This window comes from Rhineura floridana, chromosome 7 (genome assembly GCF_030035675.1).
Source record: "Rhineura floridana isolate rRhiFlo1 chromosome 7, rRhiFlo1.hap2, whole genome shotgun sequence".
NCBI classification, from domain to species: domain Eukaryota; kingdom Metazoa; phylum Chordata; class Lepidosauria; order Squamata; family Rhineuridae; genus Rhineura; species Rhineura floridana.
In genome coordinates, this window is record NC_084486.1 from 34,833,589 (window position 1) to 34,861,463 (window position 27,875).

Below are 27,875 nucleotides of genomic sequence, written 5' to 3' on the forward strand. Positions count from 1 at the left end.
TCTTAACCGCAGAACAGAGCCAATAACAGACCAACCTACAATCCTACATGGGAGTATGATTTATGATCTCCATAGGCATTTCTTCTGAGCAGACATGCATAGGATTGCACTGCTAGCGAAGTACATTTAATTGTATTTTAATGATGACAAATGAGATGACACCAAGTTCAGAAGCTATTTTTAGGGATGCAACATTTAGCTGATGAATACATTAAATCAATCAGTTAAGCCGCTTTTGATTAAGATGTGCCCCTGGGCTCCTACTGGGAGGAAGGGCGGGATATAAATCTAATAAATAATAATAATAATTGGGAAGCATTAAAAAACCCCTGAGAACTTCAAAAACAGAAGAGGTATCCTCCCACTCTGTAGCTCAGACAGAAATGCCTCTTTTACGATGATACCAACCATGACACATTTTATTACATGTGCTTAGTATAAAATAAAGTTGTGGTTTCATCTTCAGAACTATTGTTCTTACATGCACATTTATTCAAATGGAATAAATTGATTTATTAAGCAATTACAACTCATATGACGAATCAGGTAAGGTTCTCCAACCAGTTGACAGTATTTCTGTTTTTTTATTATTTGATACTAAACTCATCAACAGGGGGTTTCCGTATAAGATTTAACACCCTTTAAAATTCAGGGTGTTGCTAATTTGAATTTTAAATGATTTTTTAAAATCTGTAATGCGAATAAAAAACATACAAGAATGAACATTTTTATTACATTTTTTTTTTCATACAAGAAGGTCAGGAACATTATATGGTCTTTTCTACTTCCTACTAATCTCCTCTGCGTTCACAGTGGATTCACTGCATTCACTACCTCATGTTGTTGAGAAATAAGAGATGACCTAAAATTATCTAGTGAGCTTCCCAGAGAAATTCTCCCAGATCAAACCACAACTTGCTTTCTGAAAATATTTTCCTAGCATTCAGATGTAAACAGATATGCAGCTAGATCTCATGTAAACTCTGTATATTCTACTGAATTAAATGAAGCTTACCCCTGGATCAGCGCACACAGGACAACTGAAGTTTGTTTCAAATGTAACATGTGCAAAAGGCTCTCAGGGTTTGTATTTGTTTTGCTATAAACTTTTAATGGTCACACCTTTCTCTCAAAGAGACTAAGAAATGGTTTGGGGGAGAGCGTAGGTTTCTTGGGAGAGGATACTACTGTTGAGAGGGGTGAGTCTCACTGGTTTATTGTTATATAAGCATCCCCAACGTTGTGTAGACATGCCCTTCAAATTCCTACAGGATACATTTCTGAGGTAAAGTAAATAATAAAGTGGTTTATAGCAGAAAATATAGTGTTAATAGTTAACGTTCACCTTTAGGTTTCATATACTGTAGTAAACTGGAAAGTTATTCATTTGAGGAGGCCGAGTAGAATACGCTACTACCACCTGCTTTGGCAATCGTTGCACCGAGACCATTTTAGTGGAGTAATTTTTCATCGTGACATGCATGAGCCTTGTTCCCTCAAGTGGTGATGTAAATACTGCTTCAACATTAGGCAGCAGTGGGTTCTGCAGCTGACGTTGTGATGTCTGATGCTGGCTGTCTTGCCTTCTTGTGTTGTTTTCTCCTGGCATAAAGCCTTGGTTTTAATCTATCTCTGTTATAGTATTGAACACATCCTGAGTGTGTGTTTTTGACAATGACACTTCATTATTTTTAGATCAGCTTGATGTTTAAGGGGCATCTCTGTTAGCTCTCCTTCAAGTTATTTCCTAAATTCACTTTTACTGTAAAAGCTCTAGTGCAAGCACCAGCTGACAGGATGCTCTCCTCCTTTGCTGGTGTCAGGTTTGTCAGGAGAACTACTTGCCCTTCACAAATACACACTCTTATTTATTTATTTATTTATTTATTAAATTTATATACCGCCCGACTAGCAATAGCTCTCTGGGCGGTGAACACTCTTCATGTGTTGTAGCACAAAAATAGTTCCTTCGGCGAGTGCTGTTTCAAACTGGGTGGTGTGTGACCTTTCTGTGCATTGAGAGAATCCCCTCGAGGCAATCACTGCTGATGAAATCTCCTAGTAGGGAAAATGAGTATAAGCACTGAGGCCTTGCCACATAGTGTGTCTGTTTTTTCTCCTGTCTGCCCTTCAGTAAGGTGAAAATTGTGAACTTCCTTGTCATTTTCAGAGTTCTCAATTTACAGACATACACGTTAACAATAGGTAAGAGCAAGAGAGATTGTTTGGCCGTTTACCATTTTACTGCCTCAACCCTGGGCCTTTTCTAGTGGCCTAATGCAAAGAAATTTACCACTACTTTCCTCCACATTAGCAGATGCTTCATCTGTGTAATCTTTCTGTAGGCCATACTGCTGTTAAAGGTACAGAAGATACAAAGATGGCAAACCCTAAAAGAAAAGGCTTACCTGAAGAATGATTAAACATACCAAACAAGGTATATACAACAACTTTTGATGGTGAATCTTAACAATATTGCAGATTATATAACTTTGTCTTTTTTTTTTACCGCCTTCAGTTTTAGCAACGAGAAAAACATGGCATACATTGACTTGGTGGTTACAGTTTGATCAATATGCTCATGCTAAATTAACTTTATGGCATTACCCAGATTTGAAGATAGAGGGGCAATCCTTTTTGTGGAAGAAATGGGTAAATTGTGGGATCTACATGCTAGATCAGCTGATAGGAACAGATGGAGAAGTTTTGCAATTTCCTATATTGCAGCTTAGATATTATTTACAAGTGGGTGCTGAATAGCAATATTTATAATTTCAACACCTACTGGTGTCCATCTATGGCTTGTCTGCTTTGAGGGCCTCAGCATCCCCTAAATTATTGGAAGAAAGAATTGGATCTTCATAGGAAACCAAGCCCGTAAATGTTGTTTATAAATATTTATTGGAAGCATGTAAAGTGGAAGTTGGGAACTTAGGGCAAAAGGGAACAGGGAGTTAAAATATGCTATACAAACTAAACAATAGAAAATTGCACTAGAATCTATACAAAATGTTTTTATGGGTTTTCTGGGTATACTGGACCTCACAACATCTTTATAGAAATGCATTATCTAAGTCAGATAGATGTTGGAGGAGCAATGCTAGATATGCCTCATTGAGGCATTTGATGCGAGCATATCCAGTGATATTTTCTTTTTGGTCTGAAGTTGTTGTTCGCATTAACTTTGTATTAGCAACATCTTTGAACTTTGTGGATGCCCACGTACTTTAAAATTACTGTTATATGTGTATTAATAGCAGGGCAACAAATATGGACTTTATATGCCCTAATGGTCACTAAGAAACTAATGCTTCGAGCCTGAAAGGGCAAATACCCGCCAACCATTATGCAATGGTTTGATGGCCTAAATGCTACATTTGAGCATACTTTCTATAAACACCAACTTTGTCTGGATATACATATGGATGAATTTAAAAATGTTCAAAGATTCTGTTCATGTGAGCTGATATTTTTTTCCTCATTCCCCCCTTTTTTCTTTTCTTAATGAAGTTGCAATTAAAAATCAATTAAAAAATCTTATGTACTGATAACTTTAAGGTAGAAATGAATGCCTGGGCCGTATCTGGCCCTCTCAAGCCTTTTTGGGTAGCCTCCAAAGATCTCCCTGTAATGTGATGATGGCAGTGGTGATTTTTTTTAACTGATCCATGAAATAGGAAATAAATTGCTGCTCCCCAGATCAATCACCTAGTGATCTGAGGGTTGGGATTGGGGGGGGGATTAAATTTGTTTGCATTTTTAGGAGAAATTACCTAGTTTGCATTTCTTAAACCAATTTGTGAATCAAAACACAGCTATCCTTTGAGATTTTATCTTCTCTGAATTTTGCAGTGTAGTTCTTCAACCAAAGAATGTGTGCAAAATTGCAAATATGAGGGAACAGTGAGCACAAAAAGTGTATATTAGTGAAAATTGTACAAAAGTGCATTATATTAGGGAAAATTGCTTGCAAAAATGTGTGCATTAGCCAAAATTGCATACTAAAATATGCTTGTTAGGAGAAATTCACACTAAAATACTGATGAATTTTCATGAGTTTTTTTAAATTCAAATTGCTTCAGAAAGGTGGAGAACTGGGTTTAAAATTGGAAACCAGGAAACCAAGAGGACCAAAATTGACAGATTCATCCACCCCTAGCAGACAGAGGGAGTGATCTCAATCCCAATGGTGGTGCTAGGGTAAATGGAGATGTTTAAATATCACTGTCCATCCCAGAGTCATCACTAAAACTAAGATTGATCTCTCCCCACCAGATGATCAATCTGATGAGGGACAAAGTGACCAATCCTTTTTTGGGTGGGTGGGATTCTACTGCAGTCAGCAAATTGCAGGGGGATATGGCATATGAAATTATTACTATCCATTACACACTTCTGTGAAGAGTTTGTGTTCCAGACTGACGTCTGAGAAAAGGAGATTTCCAAAATGGACTGCAAGTTTACTGACAGTTTGCACTGCAATAGGACGGAGCAAATAGTTAGCTTTTGCTTCCACTGAAGAAAAAGTAGGCCTATAAGGGTGCAGAAGCTGTACAAGGCTGCTTGGATTTGTGTGCTTTTCTCTACTGGTAAAGTTTTGCGTCAAACAAATGGCAACTCTATGGTCAAAATGGAAGATGATGTTAAAGGATATACTTGCCATATCTGAATGTGTTTTTAATGAAAGGTTTATATAATTTTTTAAAATTGATTTTAGTTATTTGATTATATAAGCTGCACTTGGAACTTAAGTTGAGAATTGAGCTAGTTGTCTAGGCTGCTTTGCACTTGTCTGCTTTCTTACTGATTCTACAAACAAAAAGTTATGGTAATCATAGATAATCTGGGAAATTAAAAATAAGGATACTTTACCGCAGTTAAATGGTTATTTACTCCAGGGTATTTTCTGCCACTTTTTTTGTGGATAGAAGCTCTTGCACCTTCAACAGCTGTATAATGGGAAGCAGTAAGAAAATCTCTTACTATATCTGCCTGTTTTGTAGCTATTAGAAGTACAAAAACTCTCCAGTGATGTACCAACCCTGTGTAAACCTTGCAATTGGCATTGCCTTATTAAGTCTAGGACTTTTCATCTTTCTGTTGTAACTTTCTGTTGTAACTCAAGTCATCTGGAGCTATTTGTTCACATTAGCCATTGATACAGTGTACCATCTTTTTCTCTGCTTGTATGACGCATTTAGATCTGAACTGAGTTGGGAATCAGACTGATGCAGCAGATGATTTTCCTCTTCTAGAATTCAGGCATATGTAACAGAATCAAGGGAAATATGTTCTTCCCTTAGGGTGGGGAACTTAATTGAAATGAAAACTATTATAAAAGATGTTGCAGTAAGTTATAATTTGAGCCTCATGTTTAAAAGCTAATGTGTCCCTCTTCCGTTTTGACATTTTGATCCCTTCACTTTGTCTTTCTTCTGGACAGTTTCAAGTTTTCCTAAACAACAGGATGCCAATTAAAACAATATTTTCAAGAGCTGAGCTTGCTAGATGAAAGCCATGTGCTCTGCAAGATAGCTCCTCTGCAGTCTAATTAAAGTGAACCTTTGAAAGTTGATCACAGCAGAACTCTTTAGATTTCAGACTTACTTTTTTTCAAATTAAGTTAAACTTTGCTCAGTCTGAGTTGCGAGTTAGCTCAGGCCTTAAACGCTCTTAGTTCTTCTGGCTGCTATTAGGGTAAGAAGATGATACTTAAGAGAAATTTTCTATATGTTCTTATGCACAGGAAGAGTAAGCATCCTTACCCAGGATCAAAAATGCTGCAATTAGTTCCAATGGGCCTAGGGGGATTTTGACATTTTGTTTCTTTCCAGCAGCCAGACATGCCAAACTGCTTTTGAAATTTAGGGGATTTTCAAAAGCAGTTTGTGATATGAAAAGTGGATTAATCTATGCAAGACCTTGGGAGTGTTTAAAGTCCATTTTTGAATCCCAGCGATATATTATTTGCTCTCAGCATACACATAGAAATATAAACAAATTTAAGTACATATACCTTTTTAAAATTGTCATCATAGGACAGCATGGATAGGTATATGGAATTCAAGGTTGTAGGGAGGCAAGCTGAATCTTCAGTGATGGGGAATTTAGGTTTGTCCAGTTGAAGTGGATTAAAGTGTTCTGTTGACCTAGTGAACAAATCCAATAGACTTTTCATGCTTAGGAAAGTGATGGGGAAATGTCCGATAAAGTGTGGGATGAATGAAAGATTAACAGGAAGGCATATAACAGCACACAAGCAAATCAGGATGAATGCTCATTATCGTATAACCATCCTGCAAACAAATCAGAACAAAAGCTCAATAAGGATCAGATTAGAGATGGGGGAGAATTTTGATTCAGTTTGCATTTAAATGTGAAACTACATAATTTGCCCTTTCAAAAAACAAACAAACAAATAAATTCAAATGGAAACAGAGCCATCCTTCAACATTCGCACTTCTCAGCATTTTGCAGTGCAGTTCTCCAGCCAATTAATGTATACAAAAAAGCATATACTATGAATAAAGTGTGCATAAATACATATTAATGTTGTTATTATTAATAAAAATTTTTATCCTGGCCTTCCTCCCAGAAGGAGCTCAGGGCAGCAAACAAGGGACAAAACCCTGAAAACATCATAAAACGTTTTAAAAGCAAAACATCTTAAAATCTCTAAAAGAAAACATGTTAAAAACATATTTAAATATTGTTAAAAACATCTTAAAAAGCAGTTCCAACAAAGACACAAACTGGAATAAGGTCTCTACTTAAAAACTTGTTGAAAATAAATATTAGTGAAAAGAACATTAAAACTGCATTGTATTAGGGAAGGCTGGCTTTCATAAATATTAGTCAAAACAGCAAAGAAAAATTGGTATATTAGGATAAATTTGCACCAAAATGCTGATGAATTTTCATGAGGACTTTTTTTTTTTTTTAAAGTCAATTGATGTGAAAATGTGAAGAACTAAACATAACACTGTAATAATAAGAAATTGAGAGAAACCGAAATTCACAGATTCACCCATCCCTAGACTTTGGAATGCCTTCTGAAAGAGTACTGTATAGTTTATGTACAGCCCCTTCTTTATCTAACCTCGTGTAAGCTTTGTGCAAGCAGTTCAGGATGAAAGTTCAATAAGCAGGTCATCTGGAGCAGCCCCCTTCTGCCTGTCTCAGCATTCCACTCATTGCTAGCTTTTGGCTGCTATAACTGCAGCCTCTCGTCGTTCTGTTGTCTAATTCAATTAGAGCCAGGCATACATGACTCAAGGCAGATTTGGCCTTTGGCAAATGGAAAGGTTCTCTCAATAGGTCTGTTCAACCCTTCCAAGAGTGTCATTTTTTAAAAAAATTGCTACTATAATTAGATGAATGAGCTTCTGCTAAATTAAAAAACTTCTTCTTAATAGCAATTAAAGCTTTTATTCTTATTTTTAAACCCCATGCCATTGTGAAGATGAGCCCTATTATGTAATCATGTTTTATTTCAGTAGCTTCCCACTTTTGGAACTGTGGGCTATTGACATTGATATCTCGCTTTTTACGGTGTTCACAAAGTGATTTACAATAACTTAATGAATACACACATCGTTTTAAACACGAGCAATCATTAAACAGCAATTTCATAAAAGCAGTCTAACTATAATTACAAAAACTAAACAGCAGCAGTTAAAAATAAAAGCAACACTTTAATAAAAAAAACCCAAATTAAACTAAAATGTTTAATATTAGTTTAATTAAACAGCAGCAATATACAACACTAAAAACCCAGTTGAGCACTTTAATTAAAAGTGGATTGGAATAGAAAAGTTTTCAAAGCCCGGTCACATCCACACCATATATTAAAAATTCCTCTTATATCACTTTAACATTCATGGAGAATCCTGTGAACTGTAGTTTGTTAAGGGTGCTGGGAATTATAGATCTGTGAGGTCAGCAGGATTCTTTGGGGGAAGCCATGACAGTTAAAGTGGTATGAGTGCTTTAAATGTATGGTGTGGATGTGACCCCAGATTAAAAGATAATAAAGAAGGGGCTGTACATATATTCTTTGGAAAGGAGTTCCAAAGTTCTGGGCCACTGCTGAAAAGGCCCTGCCAATCTAATACATGTAGATGGTAGGCCTATCAGCAGAGCTTCTGAGGTGAATGTTGGCCTGTAAGGTTCATATGGGTATAAGTGGCCTTTCAAATAATCTGGCCCCAAATAAAAGTCAGGTCCCAAATTCTTTAGGTCACTTTTAAAACAAAATAATACTATTTACATAGGTGCCTTAACATATCAATACATTTCTTGGATTGAAAAAAAATGAAGAGAGACATTAAGGTCATCGGGGGGGGGGGAAACAGACCTCCCTATATCAGGAGTTCCATAGTCTAGACATGGATATAGAAGAGACTCTCTCTGTTCTATATCACTGCCAATGGAGCCTCAGCTCAGATGTGGAGAAGAGCCTTCACAGTAGATCTGAATTAATGGGCAAATTCATATGGAAGGAAGCAGTTTGGACATAACCAGGAATATTATTTTAACTTAGAGGTGCTTTCAGACTGTCACTATTTTGGGGTGAGATTCAATCATAGACCAGCAAATTCAGGTTGCATAATTAAAGTTGATCTAGTAAACCCAAAGGTTCAAAGAGCAGCATGGGGCTTTTGAAAGCCCTTTTGCAAACAGCCCCATGCTAATGCTGTACTTTGAAGTGCCAACAATTGAAGCTTTATAGTTCAGCATCATTTGACCTCATAGTGAAGTCAGGTGATTGACAGGTGTGCAAATCTACCATACCTGTCATGTTTGGCCTGCCAGTGTGAGGAGATAAGGATCTGGCCCGCCAACCAGAAAAGGTTCCCCACCCCTCTTCTATACACACTCACAAACCCCTCTCTATCCTCCATCCAGACAAGCCAGAGGCATTGTCAGTCTTCAAGGACACATTCCAGCCAGGCAAAAAATAGTCAAGGAGCGTGCCAAGAAGGGCCATTGAGAAATATGGTCTGGGGAGGTTGTGTGTGGCTGGGGAGGAGGTGTGGTCTGGGAGAGGCCTGAGGGCCAGATAGGAAGGCCTAGAGGGCAGCATTTGGCCTCCCAGGACTTGAAGTTCCCCACCCCAGCCTTAACAGTATATAACAGACCAGGAGACAATTAGCTTGCAGTGAGGAATAGAACTAGAACGTTGCTGGGACATGTGGCTTCCACTTCTGTCTCTATACTTTTCAGAACAGAATGTGTGCAGCATAATCCTATTCAGGAGTAATTCCTAGAGAGGTCTGTGGGACTTACACTCAGATAAATTAGGATAGGGCTACAGCCTAACAGCACAGTTGTAGGCAAGTCTACTCAGAAGTATGTCCTGCTGAGGTGAATGAGACTTATTCCCAGGTATAGTACTGCAGCCTTGTTGTTGTTATGTGCCTTCAAGTAAATTTTGACTTATGGCGACCCTATGAATCAGCGACCTCCAAGAGCATCTGTTATAAACCACCCTGTTCAGATCTTGTAAGTTCAGGTCTGTGGCTTCCTTTATGGAATCAGTCCATCTCTTGTTTGGCCTTCCTCTTTTTCTACTCCCTTCTGTTTTTCCTAGCATTATTGTCTTTTCTAGTGAATCATATCTTCTAATTATGTGTCCAAGCATGATAACCTCAGTTTCATCATTTTAGCCTTAGTGTACCATTTTGTCAAATTACAAAGGGAGGTGGAGGTGCTGATTCTAGAATTTTTACTCATGCTTAGCAAGATACTGCAAGCTAGGTATCACTGTCGCTGCCCAAGCTATATTTAAGTCAGCAGTGTATTCCCATATTTAGTAAGATATTTGAGCTCAAAACCTTTGTGTCACCCACTTAAGTGTTTATGTGTGGATATGTTGCATGGAGGCCTGGTGACCCGTGCATCTGTGAATGGTTTAAATCAGTATTTCTCAACCTTCTTGAACTGCAATCCCACCCCTCATCTCACAACCATATTGTACATGACACTGATCAGTGACTTAATTGCCTGATGTTTTTGCTTATTTTTATTTTTTAAAAGCAATCATGGGGATTTTAACTGGATTGAAGCATATGCACTGGGGAAAGGGGAAGGAGGAGGGGGTGATTTTTAACCCTTTCTGTGCTGTGCGCCTGATCTAAGTTGCTCCCCAAAGCTGTTATTAGGTCCATCATGGAAAAATATCAGGTATTTGTCGGCTAATAGAAACTTTAGGGGGCAATTTGGTATGGGAAACTAACAGAGAAGGGAATCGGTTACAATCCCCCCACCAAAACCAACATCTTTCCCCCATGTCACTGCTCCCAATCCAACTGAGAGGACCCTCCAGCTACAGTTACACAAATAAACAAATATTCTATGCCATGTAGTTTGTCTCAAGATGTCTCCCCAACCTAGGCTGGGATGCAAAGACATAAAGAGATACAGATGGAAAAGAGAAATCCTAAAAGTCCCAGTAAATGGCAATATTTGGATGCGAGTACCAGACTTTCTGCATCTCACCTCTACATTTTCAGAACTTATTACACACTGATGATAACCTTTTTGTCAGATATACCTACAGAATAGTGCAAGGCCAAGCTATATTGATCATGTATAGTGTGTGTGTGTTAACACTGGCTTCCGCACAATGCTCGGGATGCAGGGTGGGGCCTGTAGGAGAAGGAAGAAAAGCAATTCAAGGTGATGAAGTGGGCATTTCAGCTGAATAACAAATCCTTCTATCTCCTGTGCTAGACAGTTTGCTGTATACCCTGATGGAGTGTAACAGAGCTTTGTTGGACACAGGGCTGCAAAGGGTGAGCTGGGGAATAAAAAAGGAAACTGATCCAGCCAATGGCTGCCGGGAAACCCTCCCCTGACACAACCCAGGAATATGTCTTCTACGGTTGCTCAGACTTTGTGGCCCTTTTGGTAGATGAAGGACCTGATGTCCTCTATTTTGCTGAGAAAAAAAATATGGTATTTGTATTATTAGAGGAAGAAAGAGCTGCAAGAGACATATTTTGCCTGTACCAAAACTCCATTGCCTCCTTTAGAACTATTCCAGCAGAATTCTCAAGAATGCTTGCTGCTCTGTAATGTCCTCACCACATAATGGTCTCAGACTTCTCAGCTACACTGGAAACTGCTGCTGCAGATACATGTATGCAATATCCTCCAGCCTCTTGTTTATCTGCTCAGGAAATCCTATTTTTTATGGCCAAGCTAAACTCCTTTTATTAGGCAGAAAATGAAGCAGGACAGGGGAAGAAAAAGACCTTTCCTGTAACAATATAACCCAGTCTCCTTACTACAAATCTTCTTATATGTCTGAGAATATAACCAGATATTAAAATGACCATCTTTTCTATTCATTTCATGCACCTGATGAAATGGGCTCTTGCCAATTAAAGTTCATGCTGATTAGTTAAAAAAGTAACCAGTAAGGTGTCCAGGATTATTACAGAGCTCTTGTCATTTATTTTAATTTTATTTTAGTTCCAACAGGCTAACCCAGCTACTGTTTTGGAATTAATATGAGATGTGGGACTGATTTCCTGAAGTGAATGCAGATTAGATGGCCAGATGTTAAAGAGGACAAGGCTCTTGTACCTTTAATTGTTGTGTAGAAGACGGAACGTCAGCAGGTGTAGCTTGTCAAACTATACCTGTTGAAACTCCCTCTTCCACACAACCAATAAAAAATGCAGGAGCCATGCCCACTTTTGTATCTAGACCCCCTAATACAACTTTGAATGTGGGATTTTAAATTATCCAGAAAAAGGTGCAAGGAGAAGAATTCATCTCTCTCACCTCCAGCACCATTGTCCTAAGCTAATTTTCCTCTCCAGCTGTTATTAATTAGAAAACAAATAAAGGGCAGGCCCTAATCGAAGATCTCTATCACTCTGTCAGTTCCTTTATTACGGTCCTAAAACCCATTCAGGTTAAAATGCAGAGCATAAATAACAGTACACAAAAGATACAGTTTTTCCAGTTTAGTTAATATATTCAGTTGACCTGTTTTGTGCATGGGAGTAAGAAAATAGCCACCTGTTCAGTGAAATATGAGACCTTATCCAATAAACAATCTTTCATTTGGGTGACCTGATAAAACTAGACAGAAGAGGATAAATTATACACTATCTCATATCAGAATAGACATTACAATATAAAAGTATGTGTGTGTGGCTTTCAGGGACTTCCACCTTACATGAACACAATCTGTGTGGAAATAGAATTTTCAGAAATCTGCCCTGGAGCACTGCTGTTGGAAAAACATTAAATCTTGCAATTGTAAATACAATACAAGCTGTATATTCACAACACAAATCAGATTGGAGGGTGAAGTACCATAACTGGGAACAATCCCATGGGCCATGGGGGAACAAATTCTATTAGCCAAAAGTATAGATTTCATCTATACTCTGGCTCTTAACTTTGAAAGCTTATTGTTACTCAGGCATTAGAAGGGATTCAAATGAATCACCTATTGAACTAATTTTATGTAAAATTATATGGGACCTTTACTAAAATATGAGTCTGCTAACGTAAGATGTACAAAGCTAGATACTGATGAAGAAAAATGAAGCTGTGAACAAATTTTACTGTTTAGACCCACACCCTGATTTTCACAAATCCTACACGTTTCTAAACACATGCCTGCATATCCTGCACAGCTGGGTACCTCGAGAATACGACACAAGAAAAATGTCTGAGCTGTTTCCACAGCAGAATAAAACATCTCAATCCATGTATGGATACCATATAATAACTAAGCTAGTGGCTTGGCTTTAAATTCCCTGAGAGATAATACTGTAGCCATCATGACTATTAATAAAAATGAGCGAATGTGGATGCACTGTGTGATGTCCCTGTATTTTAATATCTGTAAATATGGTAAGTGCGGGTTTATTAGGCGATATATGGTAAGTGACTGAGTGAGGGGGGGAGTACATGGGCTGGAATGCTGGAGAATGTTGGATGATTACTAGCTGAGTGTTTGAATGGCTGAAGGTATAAATGAGAGGATGACAGTTGAGTTGAGGAGGTTGTTGGGGGGAGTTGTGAGAGTCATTAGTGGAGAGTTATTTGGAGGAGTTGGTTGGCAGAGTTCTGAGGGAGGTTTGGATTATATTTGGCTGGTATTTAGGCAGAATATAAATGACTGGAAACATAAAGAGTGACACTGGGCTCATCCAGACGACTGCAAAATGTGTGACACGCCCGCTATGTGTGTTCATTATTTTTCAGTCGTCCAAATGATGTCTCACGCTGTTACGCATTTTCGCGGGTTAAATCCGCTCCTTGCAATACTGGCAAAAATGTGATTTGCTGTTTAAAATCAGGAATCATCTGCTGTGCCTTCAGGAGATAGGATGCAATACTGTGGACTTTACAGCTGATGGGCGGTTCTTGGGCGTTTCCCCTTGCCCCTTCTCCTCATTCCAGCCAATCACGTATCTGCACTTTTGCGCATGTGCGAGAATAAGCCCACGAAAATTGAACCAATCATCACAATGGTGGGGTGTTGTGGGGGGGTTCTGCAACTACTGCGCAGATGCATTTTATTTTTTGCCAGCCTGCAAACTGGGCGGCTGCTCTGGGTGAGATCTGCAATGCACAGCAAGCGAGAAAGGGGCTGCTGTCGGTTTCATGCCTGCCTCCGGAAAGCTTTGTCAATTTCATTCTACCTGCTGGGGTTTTAGTTTCAAATCATTTTGCTGGCAAAAGCCTATCACACAGCTGCCTCTGCCTCAGCTCGCCTCCCCTCCGCAAATCTTATCAATTGTCCCCCAAAGGGAGCGGCGGGCAGCCCACCCCTCGCGCACGCTCCTAGGCGGGCTTGCCTTCACTTGGGGAAAGCTGGCAGGCACAGCTGGTCTCAAGCTGCAAACAGTGGAGGGAATTCATTTTACCTCGGCGTGATATACTTTATTCGTTTGGTGCCATGGCTTAACCTGCTTCAGTGGCTTTAGCCTCCCCGCCTCCCCTCCCCCCTCCCCGCCACTCCTGCAAAGACCTGTTTGCTCTCTCTCTCTCTCTCTCTCTCTCTCTGTTTAAAAACAACAAACTCCAGCGTGTGTTTAAGGAAAAGGGAGAGGAGCGGTTGCTTTTGCGTAAGGGTAGAAAAGCATACAGTCGCTTTTGCAAAATATCGCAAAACAAGCCAACCAAAATGCAGTAATTATTCGCATACAGGCACCTTGAGACACCTTGGAGAAATAAGTGCAATTGCCAGCGTGTGTATCTCCTTAGAGATTGGAGAACCATAGAGAATGAAATTGACAAAGCTTTCCTGGGGCAGGCATGAAACCGACCAGCAGCCCCTTTCTTGTTTGTATTTGTGATATTATGCTTAAACGAATGTGTGCTTTTCTGCCTTTATGGATATTTAAGGAGATACACACGCTGGCAATTGCACTTAATTCTCCAAAAAAGCAAGAAACGTGTCACACCTCCCCTCTCCCTTTCCTTCCCTGGCAAAATGATTTGAAACAAAACCCCCAGCTGGTAGAATGAAATTGACAAAGCTTTCCGGAGGCAGGCTGAAACCGACCCTCCCTCCTTCTCCCTTTTCTTCTGTGGCGAGAACTCCTTTACAGCCATATTGTGCTTCGTTGCAAAGGGGGAGAGGAGCATACGTCATTTTTTTGCTGACCAATTGGTTGATAGGGGGAGGTTTTAGAGGCAGAGCTTGGAAAAAGCAAAAAGAATGTAGGGATCTTACCGCTGTGTGTGCGGGTGCAAAAAAAGCATTTTTTTTTAATTGGGAAAGAGCAAACTAAAAGGCAATGTGACGACTATCAGATGACAAACCGAATATGGAAACCGTGGATTATCCCGCTCCATTTGGATAAGCCCACTATATGAAAACATACGCTTGTTGAACATTCCTAAAGTAATCTTGTTATTTCCTGGTGTTATCAAATAAATACTTTTATTGGTTTACCAAAAGCCTGATCTTTGGCTGGGGATTCACAGACCAGAAGGGAGGGCAGGGTAATTACCAAGGCTGGAGGGAAACAGTATCAAATAAATGGTGGCAGTGGTGAAGGGAGATATTGTAACGTCAAGTATCCAGAGCAACCCAGGATAGTATGCTTTATAGATAAAGATACAAGGGGGTTGCGAACAGCAAGGGCACCCAGACACAAAGTAACAAGGCATAGAGAGACTTAGGCGAAGTCTCTAGCAGTATTGTTTACAAAGAGTGACTGGTGGTGCTGCCTAGCAGTGGGATCTTGTGAGATCTGTGCTAGAGCCGAGTGAGAAAAAATAAAAATGACGATCCTGACTGGTGGTGTCCTGAGGTGGTGCCTAGTGAAAGGCGGTAGCCACAAGCAGGTGGGAACCTGTCAGGTGGAGCCAAAGGTGGAAGCGTCACACACTGCAATTTGGAGATTCAAGTGCATATTTATGTTAAAAGTTCCACTTAAGAAAATGGAGCCGTAGATACTTAAATTATTTAAGCTGTTCCTTAATGGCCATTAAAACCTTTTCCAATATCTCTGATGCCACAGGCCCTTACTGAGGTGATAAACCTGTGGTCTGGGCTGTACCACATCAAACTGCATCCTATCAAATTCACATGATGCTCTGCCAAAAAAAATTTAAAATTAAAAATAATCCTTGGATACGTCCAGGAAAAAGCATTCCCTGTGACATCAAGTCCTTATGGTGGAAGAATTTTTATTTTCTGTTTTTGTATGGAGAATCATTCCATTGTGTGTGCTCCCTCCTGCAGTCTGAAGCGGTACCATCATTTCACTTCCTCAGAGCTAACTTTTGTCTTGCTTTTTAGGACAAAGATGATAATTGCCCTGTTCTTTGCACTTTGAGGTCAGCAAAGAGCTGGCAGTTAACACGCTCTCGGAACAGGAGAGAGCAAAAGAATGTGGTCCGGCAGCTATTTAGCATTTACTAAGCAGCTAGAGAAAAAAATGTGATACAAACCTGCCAAGACCTGGTGCTCCCTGGAAAAACTGGCCTATTTCTCTTGGATTTGCTGCCGTGATTTTAAGATTTGTAGTCAGGATTTTATGAGAGTATATGGAAATGTGTGGCTCACAACCGCAATCTATTACACCCTAGTCTTATATTTCAGACACATTCTGCTTGCCTAATATAACAGCGTCAAGGCAGGGAACATGTTCTTTGATTTACGAGCGACCAAACAAAGCTGTACATGGCCATGTTACAAACGTTCCCGTGGTGCGGAGGGAGCTAGAAAAGACAAAAGGGAGAGGATGCTGCATCATCGGAGGGCTCGTCAGCCGGTCACATGACAGCGACTTGGGCAACGCCCACATTGCTCAGCAGACTGTTGTGGCGTGTCTGTGACCGATCAATTCCCGTACTAGTTTTCCTTCCGGTGATTGCACAAGGCAAAATACATCAGCAGACCCATCGAGATCATTAGCAAGCATTTGATCAAATAATGCGTGTGAAATCAGTTTTTGCATGTTGCTTTCAAAATGTATACATTTCTTTTGTAGCGACAAAGTAGCTCGGATTTTTAAAAAGCTTGTTTGCTACACACTTTCACAAATCTTACCCTTCTATGTTCAAGGAGTGCTTTTCCGTGCAGTAATTTCCACTTGCCTCTTCCCCCTTATGACTGACACACACACACACACACACACACACACACACACACACACACACACTATGTTCAAGGAGTGCTTTTCCGTGCAGGAATTTCCACTTGCCTCTTCCCCCTTATGACACACACACACACACACACACATCCATTAAAATTCATGCCATTTGAGGGGAAGTGACCAAAGTCGGCCGTCTGAATCTTTTTCTCCAGGAAGCTTTTTAGGCATAACCCCTTAACACGTTGAGAATATGAACGGACGTGGGGAACGTGCACCGATGCCATCAGCCGGCAGCAAGGAAAACGGTTTTTTGCCGACCGCGGCCGAGCGCTCCTTGAGCAGCCAATCGCAAGGCAGGAAGTGGGCAGGTTTTATACTCGTTCACTATCGCGTGGAGGGAAAGGAGGAGGGAAAAAAAGAGCTGCATTTTTTTTTTTACCTTGTGGGGTTGAAGAAGGGATCTTTAGAATCTTTTTCTTGCAAGAGAAAAAAGGGAGGAGATAAACGGATCGTTTTGCATCCTACTTGGAAAGATCAGTGTCATTCTCCCCCCCTCTTGTGTTGGTCACCAAAACCTGAAAAAGATCTTATTTAATCAGACAAGATGATAGCTGCTCAGCTTCTGGCCTATTACTTCACAGAATTAAAGGATGATCAGGTCAAAAAGGTAAGGCACAAATCGAATAGCTGCTTCCTAAAAACCTGCAGGTCTTAACATCTTCAGCCTTGTGGGTTTTTTTTAAAAATAAAAAAGTATGTAGTGCATATTTGTTAGATATTTCCTAGGACACGGGATACTAAGTCGGTATCATTTATTTTCTTGCTCCTTGATCGTAGACCTTTTAAAAACAAAAGCTAAAAGATCCAAACCCATTGCAAGCAATGTTAACACGCTGCAGTGTCCTTGAAAAAGGATGTAGATGTCAGAGGCGGTGAGTAACACAACCGTCATGGTGTACTCTCCCACACCGCCCGGCCTGAGGGGGATTTGTCTGTCATGCATTATTATTACTCTAAACAGCTGATGGTATGCTAAGTAATTGTGAATAGGACTTTATGAATTTGAGGATTCAAGGCCTACTTAAATCGTGTATACAAATTTAAATGTATTGGGACTGTGTATGTGTGTTTAGGACCTGATAGAATCAGGTGCATTTCTTGTAGCTTGTAATGATAAGCTTCTGGACACAAAAGAGAATCTGGGACCACCTTAAAGAGTAAGAGGCTTATTTTGGCACTGACTTTTTGTGGACAACAGCATACTCTGCATCTTGAATTTTGTCACCAAAATTCTTTCTGGAATTTGTTGCTGTAGCAGGTGCTGGATTTAGCTATAAGGTACTCTTGTGGGATTGGTAGTGAAAATAATGAGATAGCAAAGAACTCCAAACATTGAACTGATAAGACTACCTGTTAATTGGATTCCAAAGATGTAAAGATGTAAAATGAGTGGGGAACCTTTTTCAGTTCAAGGCCGCATTCCTTTCTGAACAACCTTCTGAGGATCACAGGTGGATGAGCCAGAAGCAAAAGTGAGCAGAGCAGTTAATGTAAATTTTACCTTTGTACAATAGGCTAGTTCATACACACACTCGCACATCCCTCTGTATCCTTCATCCAGACAAGCAAGAGGCATGGTTAGAGTTCAAGGACACATTCCAACCAGACAAAAATTATTGGAATGCAAAGCAGGACCCTTGTGGAGCGTGGTCTCCGGAGAGTTCCAAAGGCCAGACAGAGAGGCCTGGCAGGCCACATTTGGGCCCCATGCCTGAGGTTTCCTCCCTCCTATTTGTAAAAGGTTTGATGGGTATAAAATAAAATTGGGTATCTTATATAGCTGAAATTAGTATACTCACTATTGGTCCCATATTGCCCAGGATATTATACAGCCACGAGAGTGGCTGTATACTATAGTCAGCAGGGATTTTTCACATTCCGCAATGTTAAATGGAAAATATCCCCCCGTGCCATTCTCAGGCTTCCCATAAGCTCATTTCAAAACAAAACCTTACAAAACTTATAGTTCTGAACTCAGAAACGATTGCTTAACAACCCTGTCAATTTTAATGGCGATACACAAAACAGTCAGAGAGAATCGAGAGTTCAAAGTATAAAAAGAGAGAAAAAAAACTCAGAGCCCTTTTGGACTTTTTTCTGCGAGTTCTCATAATCTGTTGAAATTCATTAAAAATCAGCCGTGTTCACAGAGTACCTGTAATCCTAATACTGACCTTGCCCCATACTCTGACCTTCATCTACTGCAGTTTAAAAGTTAAAAAAATGCCTGGTTGATATTTAATTAATTTAAGAAATTTTGGCTGGAAGCCTATTATAACGCGGGGCATGCTCAGTAAGAACCAACTGTCAGTGTTCTAAAAGCCTCACAGCTGCTGGGCTTGGCTAATAAGAGGGCCACACCCACACCAGACTTGATTTCACTTGAGACAGTCATGGCTTCCCTCAAAGAATCCTGGGAAGTGTAGCTTGTGAAGGTTGCTGAGAGGAGACTCCTATTCCCCTGAGAGAATGGTTTAACAGTCAGCCACTCTGACTGAAGGTCTGTGAGAGGAACAGGGCGTCTCCTAGCCAACTCTCAGCACCCTTCACTAACTACACTTCCCAGGATTCTTCGAGAGAAGCCATGATTGGCTTTGAGCCATGGCTTTGAGAGAAGCCATGATAATTCTTTTAAATTGTTTTTAAAAGATGTGTTTTTAAATTTGTATATTTGTTTTTAATGTTTTTAGTTATTGTAAACCGCCCAGAGAGCTTCGGCTATGGGGCGGTATATAAATACACTAAATAAATAGATAAATAAATAATGATTGTCCAAAGTGTAATAGAGGCCTGGTGTGGATGTGGCCAGGGACAGCTTTGTTTTAAATTTGGGTGGGAGGTAGGGTTGCCAGGTTCAGGGCCTGAGAGTGATCCTGTATCTTTAGGAGAAGAGAAAGTCAACCAAGTGCCGGTGTTTTTGCAACACTGTAATGGGAAAAACCACAAGGTAGAATTGTCCCTTCCCCCTGCCCAACTGTGAAAGATACAGAAGACGTCTTGGTTGCCAGGCCCAGCCTGGTCAGTTTTACCTATCCTAAACATGATTGCATAGGAGTATATCCGATTCAACTCAATAATCATACAAATGATCAGACCTGCCTTTTCCCTCCTTCCCCTTTCCTCTCCCTGCCTCCTCCCCTCCCCCCCCCTCTTCCTTCTTCCGCCTCCCCTGCCCACTCCATCCCTCCATCCCTCCCCCCCAGTCAATTTTACCTATCCTAAGCATGATTGCACAGGAGTAAATCCCACTGAACTCAATAAACATGCAAACGACCACATCTGTCCTTCTTCTCCCCTCCCCCTCCTGCCTGCTCCCATCCCAGTCCTTCCCTCTGCCTTTCCACTCCTCCCTCTCCTCCCTTCCCCATCCCCTGTGGTCAGTTTCACCTATCCTAAGCATGATTGCCTGGTGTGTGTGTGTGTAAATCCCACTTAACTCAATAAGCATGCAAATGATCAATCCATTCTCAGCAAACTTGCACAGGATCCCATTTCTTACCTCCTGGATTAAAAAGCAGGGAAATTCACTAATAGGCAAAAAACCTTGCAGTTTAAGAATGTACTTATAGCCCACAGATATTTCTACCAAACTTTAAAAAGCAGGGAAATTGGGCTGCTATAGTGAATGCACCAGGGGAGCAGGAGACCTGAACTCCTCTCTGAGATATTGTACTGCCCTACAAAGTTGTCAAACTGCAAACACAATTTGGGTTGGTCTTTCACAGTCCAATCCACTTGCTGTGTAGCTTGGAAGAATTTGGTAACATGTGCCTCTGAGCATATGGTGAGTGGTGGCAACACCTGTAATCAGCCCAAATAATAGAAAGAAGATATGTCCTGTGCTGATCTTGTTTTAGCCAGGAGGAAGCAACATTATTAAGACAGTTGCTATAGTTCAGATGGTCACTTTAAATATGTCTGATTTACTTTGCAAGTTTAGTGAAGTTTTCTATAGGAAATCATTTTCTTTTGCTTTTGTTTCTATGAATATGTGAAGTACAGCAACACTTTGCAAAATTTATACTAAAAAAACTCCAAGCATAATTGTGGGATAATGGCACTGACTTCTGCAAAATAGTCTCCAGTGGACCTCAGAAGTGTCTCAATTTGCACAAGATGGGAGGTGAAATATATTCTAGCAAAATTCTAGGTGTGCTCTATGTTTTTAATTGATCGTGAACACCTTGCCTTAAATAAAGTGGTTTAAACATAGCAGGCTGAAAACATGCATCCTCTTTTTTCCAACAACTAGAGTCATTGCTAAAGTAGCAGCATATTGTAATCAGTCTGATTTTACATTAAACTGCAGTTTCAGGTCCAAGTGTTAATGCACCCAAAATAGAAATAGACCATAACCTTCAGTTTGAAACAAAAAAGGCTATCTTCACCATCATATGCCAATAAAAAGGCTTTGAAATTAATAAAAATAAAGTTGACACAGATTTCTAGGATGAATAATGAGGGAAATAAAATTTTCTAGTTTAGATTCTCTGTAGAAACATTAGTAACACAGGAAAGAAGCAAAGTAAGAAGAACACCAACAAACATACAAAAATATAATTCTCCATCTTTGGAGATGGCAGGTGTTGCCACCACTCACCATATGCTCGGAGGCACGTTACCAAATTCTTCCAAGCTACACAGCAAGTGGATTGGACTGCGAAAGACCAACCCAAATCGTGTTTGCATTTTGACCAATTTGTAGGGCAGTACAATATCTCAAAGAGGAGTTCAGGTCTCCTGCTCCCCTGGTGCATTCACTATAGCTGCCCAATTTCCCTGCTTTTTAAAGTTTGGTAGAAATATCTGTGGGCTATAGGTACATTCTTAAACCGCAAGGTTTTTTGCCTTATTAGTGAATAGTCCATAAAATATGAGGGAAATATCTCCTTTCCAGGAAATACTGGTTTAGGCCTCTCCCCAGGCATTGAGCCAATATTTTAACATGTGAACTTTCCCAGCTCTGTAGGTCAAGCTAATGAGTAGGTTTTGCAGAAACAATCTTTTATTAGGAGTAGTAAGGCAGATAAATTGTAACATTCTGCAAAACAACCAATATGGGTTCAAAATAATAAACCATGCATAATAAGCATTAGTATGCAAATAAAAATCAGAGAACAAAGTTAGAGTTGTTCTGGATTTTTATTTTGTATGAGAATGAACATATCTGCTAATACAAGCACACTGTGAAGAAAAATTGGGAGGTGTTGTGAAAGGGTGGGCATTTGTGAAATCCCAATAGATTTCTGCTACCATACGCTGCAGAGGGGAATATATCAGATGGGGAAGCCCCACATGATTAGGCCTGATCGTTTGGTTGTGATGTTCACACATACTCCCCAACAGTGTAAAAATTGTACCATGGGGAAATGGATCTTACTTTTTTTTTGCGATGTGTGAGCGTGTTGGGGTGCTTGGGGACAGTAACACAACTAGGGTGTGCTGGTATGGGCTATAGCTCAGGGTACAGCTGTGCAGAGTGCCCTGGTAAGATGGGAGTGGGTCACGGCCTGCTCCAAAAGATTCTGAGAAACAGTTCCTTGAGCACTGAAGTTTGGGTATGTCTAAGGGACAAGAATGACAGGTTAGCTTCAGAGGTTTGGAATGGTGCCTTCCCTCAACAAGTTAATACTAACTTCAAAAAATGTGACTTGCCACTTTAAAAGAATCTGTCATATAAAAGCTTCCAAATACTAAGGTTCAGGACCTCTTACAAGACTTGGAGAAGTGAACTAAACTAAACTAAATGAGTACAGCTGGGAAATAGTGGGAATTTTAGGCAGTGGCAAAACAATACATATTTTGGCTTTTAGTACTATGTTGACATAACTCTGGTACAAATTTCGATGTGCTACACCGAGGATGGTTTTGTGATTCCTTTAGGTAAAGTAAAACCCTGCAAGGCATGTTTTGCATCTGAACTGGATGTCAGTACATGGTGTGATCATTCACCTTGTTAACATCTCATCTTGTATTATGCTAGACATGGATGGAATGCCACAAAATATTCCACTGTGATATTCAAGAGAGCCCGCTTGGTTGGTGCAGGAGTAGCCAAAGTGGTGCCCTCCAGGTGATGGTAAACTACAAACCTCAACAGTCCATTCCGTACAACATAGGAAGTGGACCTGTAGTGTAGTGGTGCCTACCCTTTGGAATTCACTCCCTTTAAATATTAGACAGGTGCTATCTGTTGTCTTTTCGGCATCTACTGAAGACCTTCCTCTTTCAACAAGCCTTTTAAGTAGAGACGTTATCTCAGCTTGCATCTGTGCTGGAATTGTTTATAAGATATTTTAAAGTTCTTTTAAAAGTTGTTTTGTTTTATGTTTTTAGTGTTTTATTGCTTGTTTGCCACTCTGGGCTCCTTTTGGGAGGAAGGGCAGGATATAAATTTAATAAATAAAGAAATAATCATACCTGATCATTGGCCGTACTGGCTGGGACTGATGGGAGTTGCAGCCTATGAACACTTGGACACCACTATGTTGTCTACCCCTAGTGTAGTTGCTAGAATTATACAGCCACAAGAGTGGCTGTGCACTATAGCCAGTATGGATTTTCCCACAATGTTAAATTGGAAATACCCACTGTGCCATTCTGCTGCTTCCCATAAGCGCATTTCAGTACGAAATGTATAGTCCTGAACTCAGAAATGCTTGCGTATTTCATGGTGATACACAAAACGTTCAGAGAGAATACAGAGTTCAAAGTGTAAAAAAGAGGGGGGGAATCCCCCTTTTGGACTTTTTTCTGTCACTAGTTTACTAATTTGTTGAAATAATTACAAATCAGCCATGTTCACAGAGTGCCTGTAATCCTATTACTGACCTTGCCCTATACTCTGACCTTCACCTTCTGCAGTTTAAAAGTTTTTTAAAAAGCCTGACTGATTTTTAATTAATTTAAGAAATTTAACATTGGAGTCAATAATAAGCATGGGCATGCTCAGTAACAATTGTCAGTGTTCTACAGCCAGACTCACAGCTGTTTGACTTGGATAATCAGAGTGTCACACCCACTCCAGACATTGATTCCACTTGAAACAGTCATGGCTTCCCCCAGCGAATCCTGGGAAGTGTAGTTTGTGAAGGGTGCTGAGAGTTGTTAGGAGACTCCTATTCCCCTGACAGAGCTCCAGTGGCCAGAGTTGTTTAACGTCAGCCCCTCTGATTAAAGCTCAATGAGGGGAATGCGGTCCTGGCAATTCTCAGTACCCTTCAACAAATACACTTCCCAGGATTCTTTGGGGGAAGCCATACTTCACTGTCTAAAGTGAAGTAAAGGTTTGGTGTGGATGTGGCCAGTGACAGCTTTGGTTTAAATTTGGGTGGGAGACTACATGTGCCTGCTATAGAATAAAAAGGTGGAGGAAACCCCCAAAACAATGATATTGTTCACAATGTTTTCCTTTTGGAAAGGGAAGGGGTTTTCCCTCTGCCCAGTGCCCACCCACCTATCCAATCTCCTCCCCCCTGCCCCTCCCCCTGCCCCTCCCCATCAGTTTCATCTATCCTAAACATGATTGTACAGGAGTAAATCCCACTGAACTCAAAAAGCATGCAAATGATCAAACCTATCCTCCCCAACTCCTCCCTCCAATCCCCTCTCCCTTGCCCCTCCCCTCCCCCTTCCTTGCCCCTCCCCTCCCCCTTTCATTTCCCCTCTCTCCTCCCCTTCCAATTCCCTCCTTTCCTCCTCTCCTCTCTCCCCTCCCCCCTTCTCCTCCTCCTCCATGGTCAGTTTTACCTATCCTAAGCATGATTGCAGGGGAGTAAATCCTATTGAAAATAAGCATGCAAATGATCAATCCATTTTCAGCAACTTGCATACGATCTCATTTCTTACCTACTGGATTAAAAAGCAGAGAAATTCACTAATAGGCAGAAAAAACTTGCGGTTTAAGAACGTACCTATAGCCCACAGATATTTCTGTCAAACTTGAAAAAACAGGGAAATTGGGCAGCTATAGTGAATGTGCCAGGGGAGCAGGAGACCTGACCTCTTCTCTGAGATGTTGTACTGCCCTACAAATTTGTAAAAATGCAAACCCAATTTGAGTTAGTCTTCCATAGTCCAATCCACTTCCTGTGTAGCTTGGAATAATTTGGTAACAGGTGCCTCTGATCATATGATGAGTGGTGGCAACACCTGCAATCAGCCCAAATAATAAAAACAAGACATGTGCTGTACTGATCTTGATTTAGCAAGGAGGAAGCAACAGTACTGAGACAGTTGATATAGTTCAGATTAAATATGTTTGATTTACTTTGCAATTTTAGTGAAGTTTTCTATAGTAAGTCATTTTCTTTTGCTTCTATTTCTGTGAATATGTGAAGTATAGCAACACTTTGCATAATTTACACTGAAAAAAATGCAAAACCAATTGTGGAGTAACAACACTGACTATTCTGCAGAATAGTCTCTAGTGGATATGAGGAGTGTCTCAGTTTCAGAGCTTGGAAAAGTTACTTTTTTGAACTACAACTCCCATCAGCCCTAGCCAGCATGGCAACTGGATTGGGCTGATGGGAGTTGTAGTTCAAAAAAGTAACTTTTCCAAGCTCTGCTCAGTTTGCACAAGATAAAACAGTGAGAGGTGAAATGTATTCTAGCTAATTTCTAGGTGTGCTCTGTGTTTTTAATTGACCATGCCCACTCTTCCTTAAGTTGAGTAGTTTAAACATAGTAGGCTGAACACATATATATTGGGCAGGCCAAGCTTGTTTTTTCCATCAGCTAGATTCATTGATAAGTAGCAACATATTGTAATCAGTCTGATTTTACATCAAACTGCAGTTTCAGATTCAACTGTTAATGCACCCAAAATAGAAATAGAGCATAACCTCCAGGTTGAAAGACAAATAGCTGTCTTCATCATCATATGACATGGACCAATAAAAAGGCTTTCAAATTAATAAAAATAAAGTTGACACATTTCTAGGATGAATAATGAGAGAAATATATTTTTCTAGGTCAGATTCTCTGTAGAAACAGTAGCAGCACAGGAATGAGGCAAAGTAAGAACAACACCAACAAAATACAAAAAATGTAATTTTCCATCTTTGGAGAAGTAGTACTGATTGCAGGTGTTGCCACCACTCCCCATATGCTCAGAGGCACATGTTACCAAATTCTTCCAAGCTCCACAGGAAGTGGATTGGACTGTGAAAGACCAACCCAAATTGTGTTTGCCCTAAAAATTTGTAAAAATGCAGTACAATATCTCAGAGAGGAGGTCAGGTCTCCTGCTCCCTGGTGCATTCACTATAGTTACCCAAATTCCCTGCTTTTTAAAGTTTGACAGAAATATCTGTTGGCTATAGGTATGTTCTTAAGCCCCAAGGGTTTGTTTTTTTTGCCTATTAGTGAATATTGGACAAAAGAGAAGTGGGCTTGAATCCCAATTTAGCCATGGAACTTACAGTGTTGCCTTGGGCCAGTTGGTTAATCTCTCTAAGTCAAATTTACCTCCCAAGGTTGTTGTGAAAATAAAATGGGATAGCCCCTTCCCATAATAATTCTACAGTAAGGACTAATGTACCATAAGGACAGATTTAACCAAGAAACTGAAATGCATAAGCCTTTAAACTTCTTCAGAAAGGTTAATTATTGTTTTAGCCTGCCTACTTAAAGGTTTAAGGTTTGGTCAGCCAATGATATTTGCTAGCCCATGGGCAGCATATCTGTGCCCACATCTACTCTGGGAAGTGTGAGAAAGCCAAAGAGTCCTCAGATTTTTTGCTTTCCAGTGATTGTAACTAGCATAAGCCAATTACAGTGCATAGGTTGCTGCAGAGAGCAGGTCCGTTGGTAGTAGCCCTCCACATGTTGTTCTGTGAGATCGTGAAATTAATTAAATTTATATCTCACCTTTCCTCCAAAGAGCTCAAGGTGGCGTACAAGGTTCTCCTCAATTTTATCCTCACAACAGCCCTTTGAGGTAGGCTAGGCTGACAGACTAACTATTCCAAGGTCACTCAGGAGTTTCATGATTGGATGAAGTGTTGCAGCGCAGGGGTGGAGATTGCTGGTGGAAGCTGATGTGGACATTCACATTTGAGATAGCTCTATTCGTTTATGGCATCTAGCTCCTCCCACACTATTTGTCTGTATAATACATTTACGTTCATTTTGTTGATGGATTCTCTCAAACCATGGCACAGCTAGATGTCCATGCAAAATAGATGCTGGTTCTACAAACTTGTTATATTTAGAAATTTGACCTAAAACTACATAAGCAGGCTCGTCCAAGCTCAGGGAGGCTGTATTCTTTGATGCTTGTTAAACAGCATTTTTAAAACCACACAAGACGCCTGTGAATATATAAATTATTTGAATTTCTCAAAAGGTATTTATCAATTTTGGATTATTTGTCGGTGGAATGTTGGGGAAGAAGGTTATGTTTTAAGAAATCAATGACGAGGAGTTAATAGAATTACAGCGCTGGAAGATTCTCAGAGGCCATCTAATCCACCCCCTTCAGTGAAGTAGGCTCATCCATTCCTGTAAGCTTGCACAGATAATTAAAGACCAACCAGACCGAAGCAGAAATGAGACAATACAGGAGAAAATAGCTCTAGTATGACTTGAGCAAGGAAGCTGAGGTAGAGCTTTGGTTTAAAATCTCCTTGATACTGAACAACATCATATTCGTTTGGGACTTCATAAATAAGAATACAAAGCATTCTTATGCACACTTCAAAGCGCTTTAACATAACATTATCTCAGAGATCCTTACAACAGCCCTGCAAGGTAGGCTGGTGCTGTTGGCCTTATTGTAGATGTGGGCTAAGGTTGGAAGATGGAGGACTGCCTGGGATGGCTTAGTGAGTTTGAGGCTGAAGTGAGGGTTTTTAGACTGGAGGACTTTTCAGCTCACACTTGTGCAGCCTAGTCCTTTTAGGGCTGCAATCATGTGTGTATGCTCAGAAGTAAATTTCAAGGTATTCAGTGGGCTTGCTCCTTGGAAAATATGCTTAAGCCTTTGCAGCTGCAAGTACATAATCTCAACTCTTCTACTCCTTTCCCCAGCCCTTCTGTGTAATTTCTGCCCCTAGGCCAACATTTTCAAATTGAAATATTTGTCTCTTTCAGAGTACAGTTGTCTACCCAAAAAGCTGAATTCTATGTGGCTTTATTATGCCAAATCATGTGGCTTAGATAGCTGACTACTGAAGCTTTCCTGGCTGTGTCTGCTCAGATACAGCTTGCTTAGTGTCGGATTTCTCC

General features: G+C 40.3%; 1 protein-coding gene across 2 annotated transcripts in view; it reads left to right on the top strand.

Moving 5' to 3' along the window:
• The first annotated feature begins 16,970 nt into the window (after positions 1-16,970).
• HK1 (hexokinase 1) overlaps positions 16,971-27,875 on the top strand; it is a 72,443-nt gene continuing 61,538 nt past the window's right edge. For both annotated transcript variants that reach the window (XM_061635201.1, XM_061635200.1), the window contains exon 1: positions 16,971-17,250. Coding sequence is in view for 1 of the 2 variants with exons in the window: in XM_061635200.1 (XP_061491184.1) it covers positions 17,188-17,250 (63 nt within the window). In the remaining variant the exon portion in view is untranslated. The remainder of the gene's footprint in view (positions 17,251-27,875) is intronic.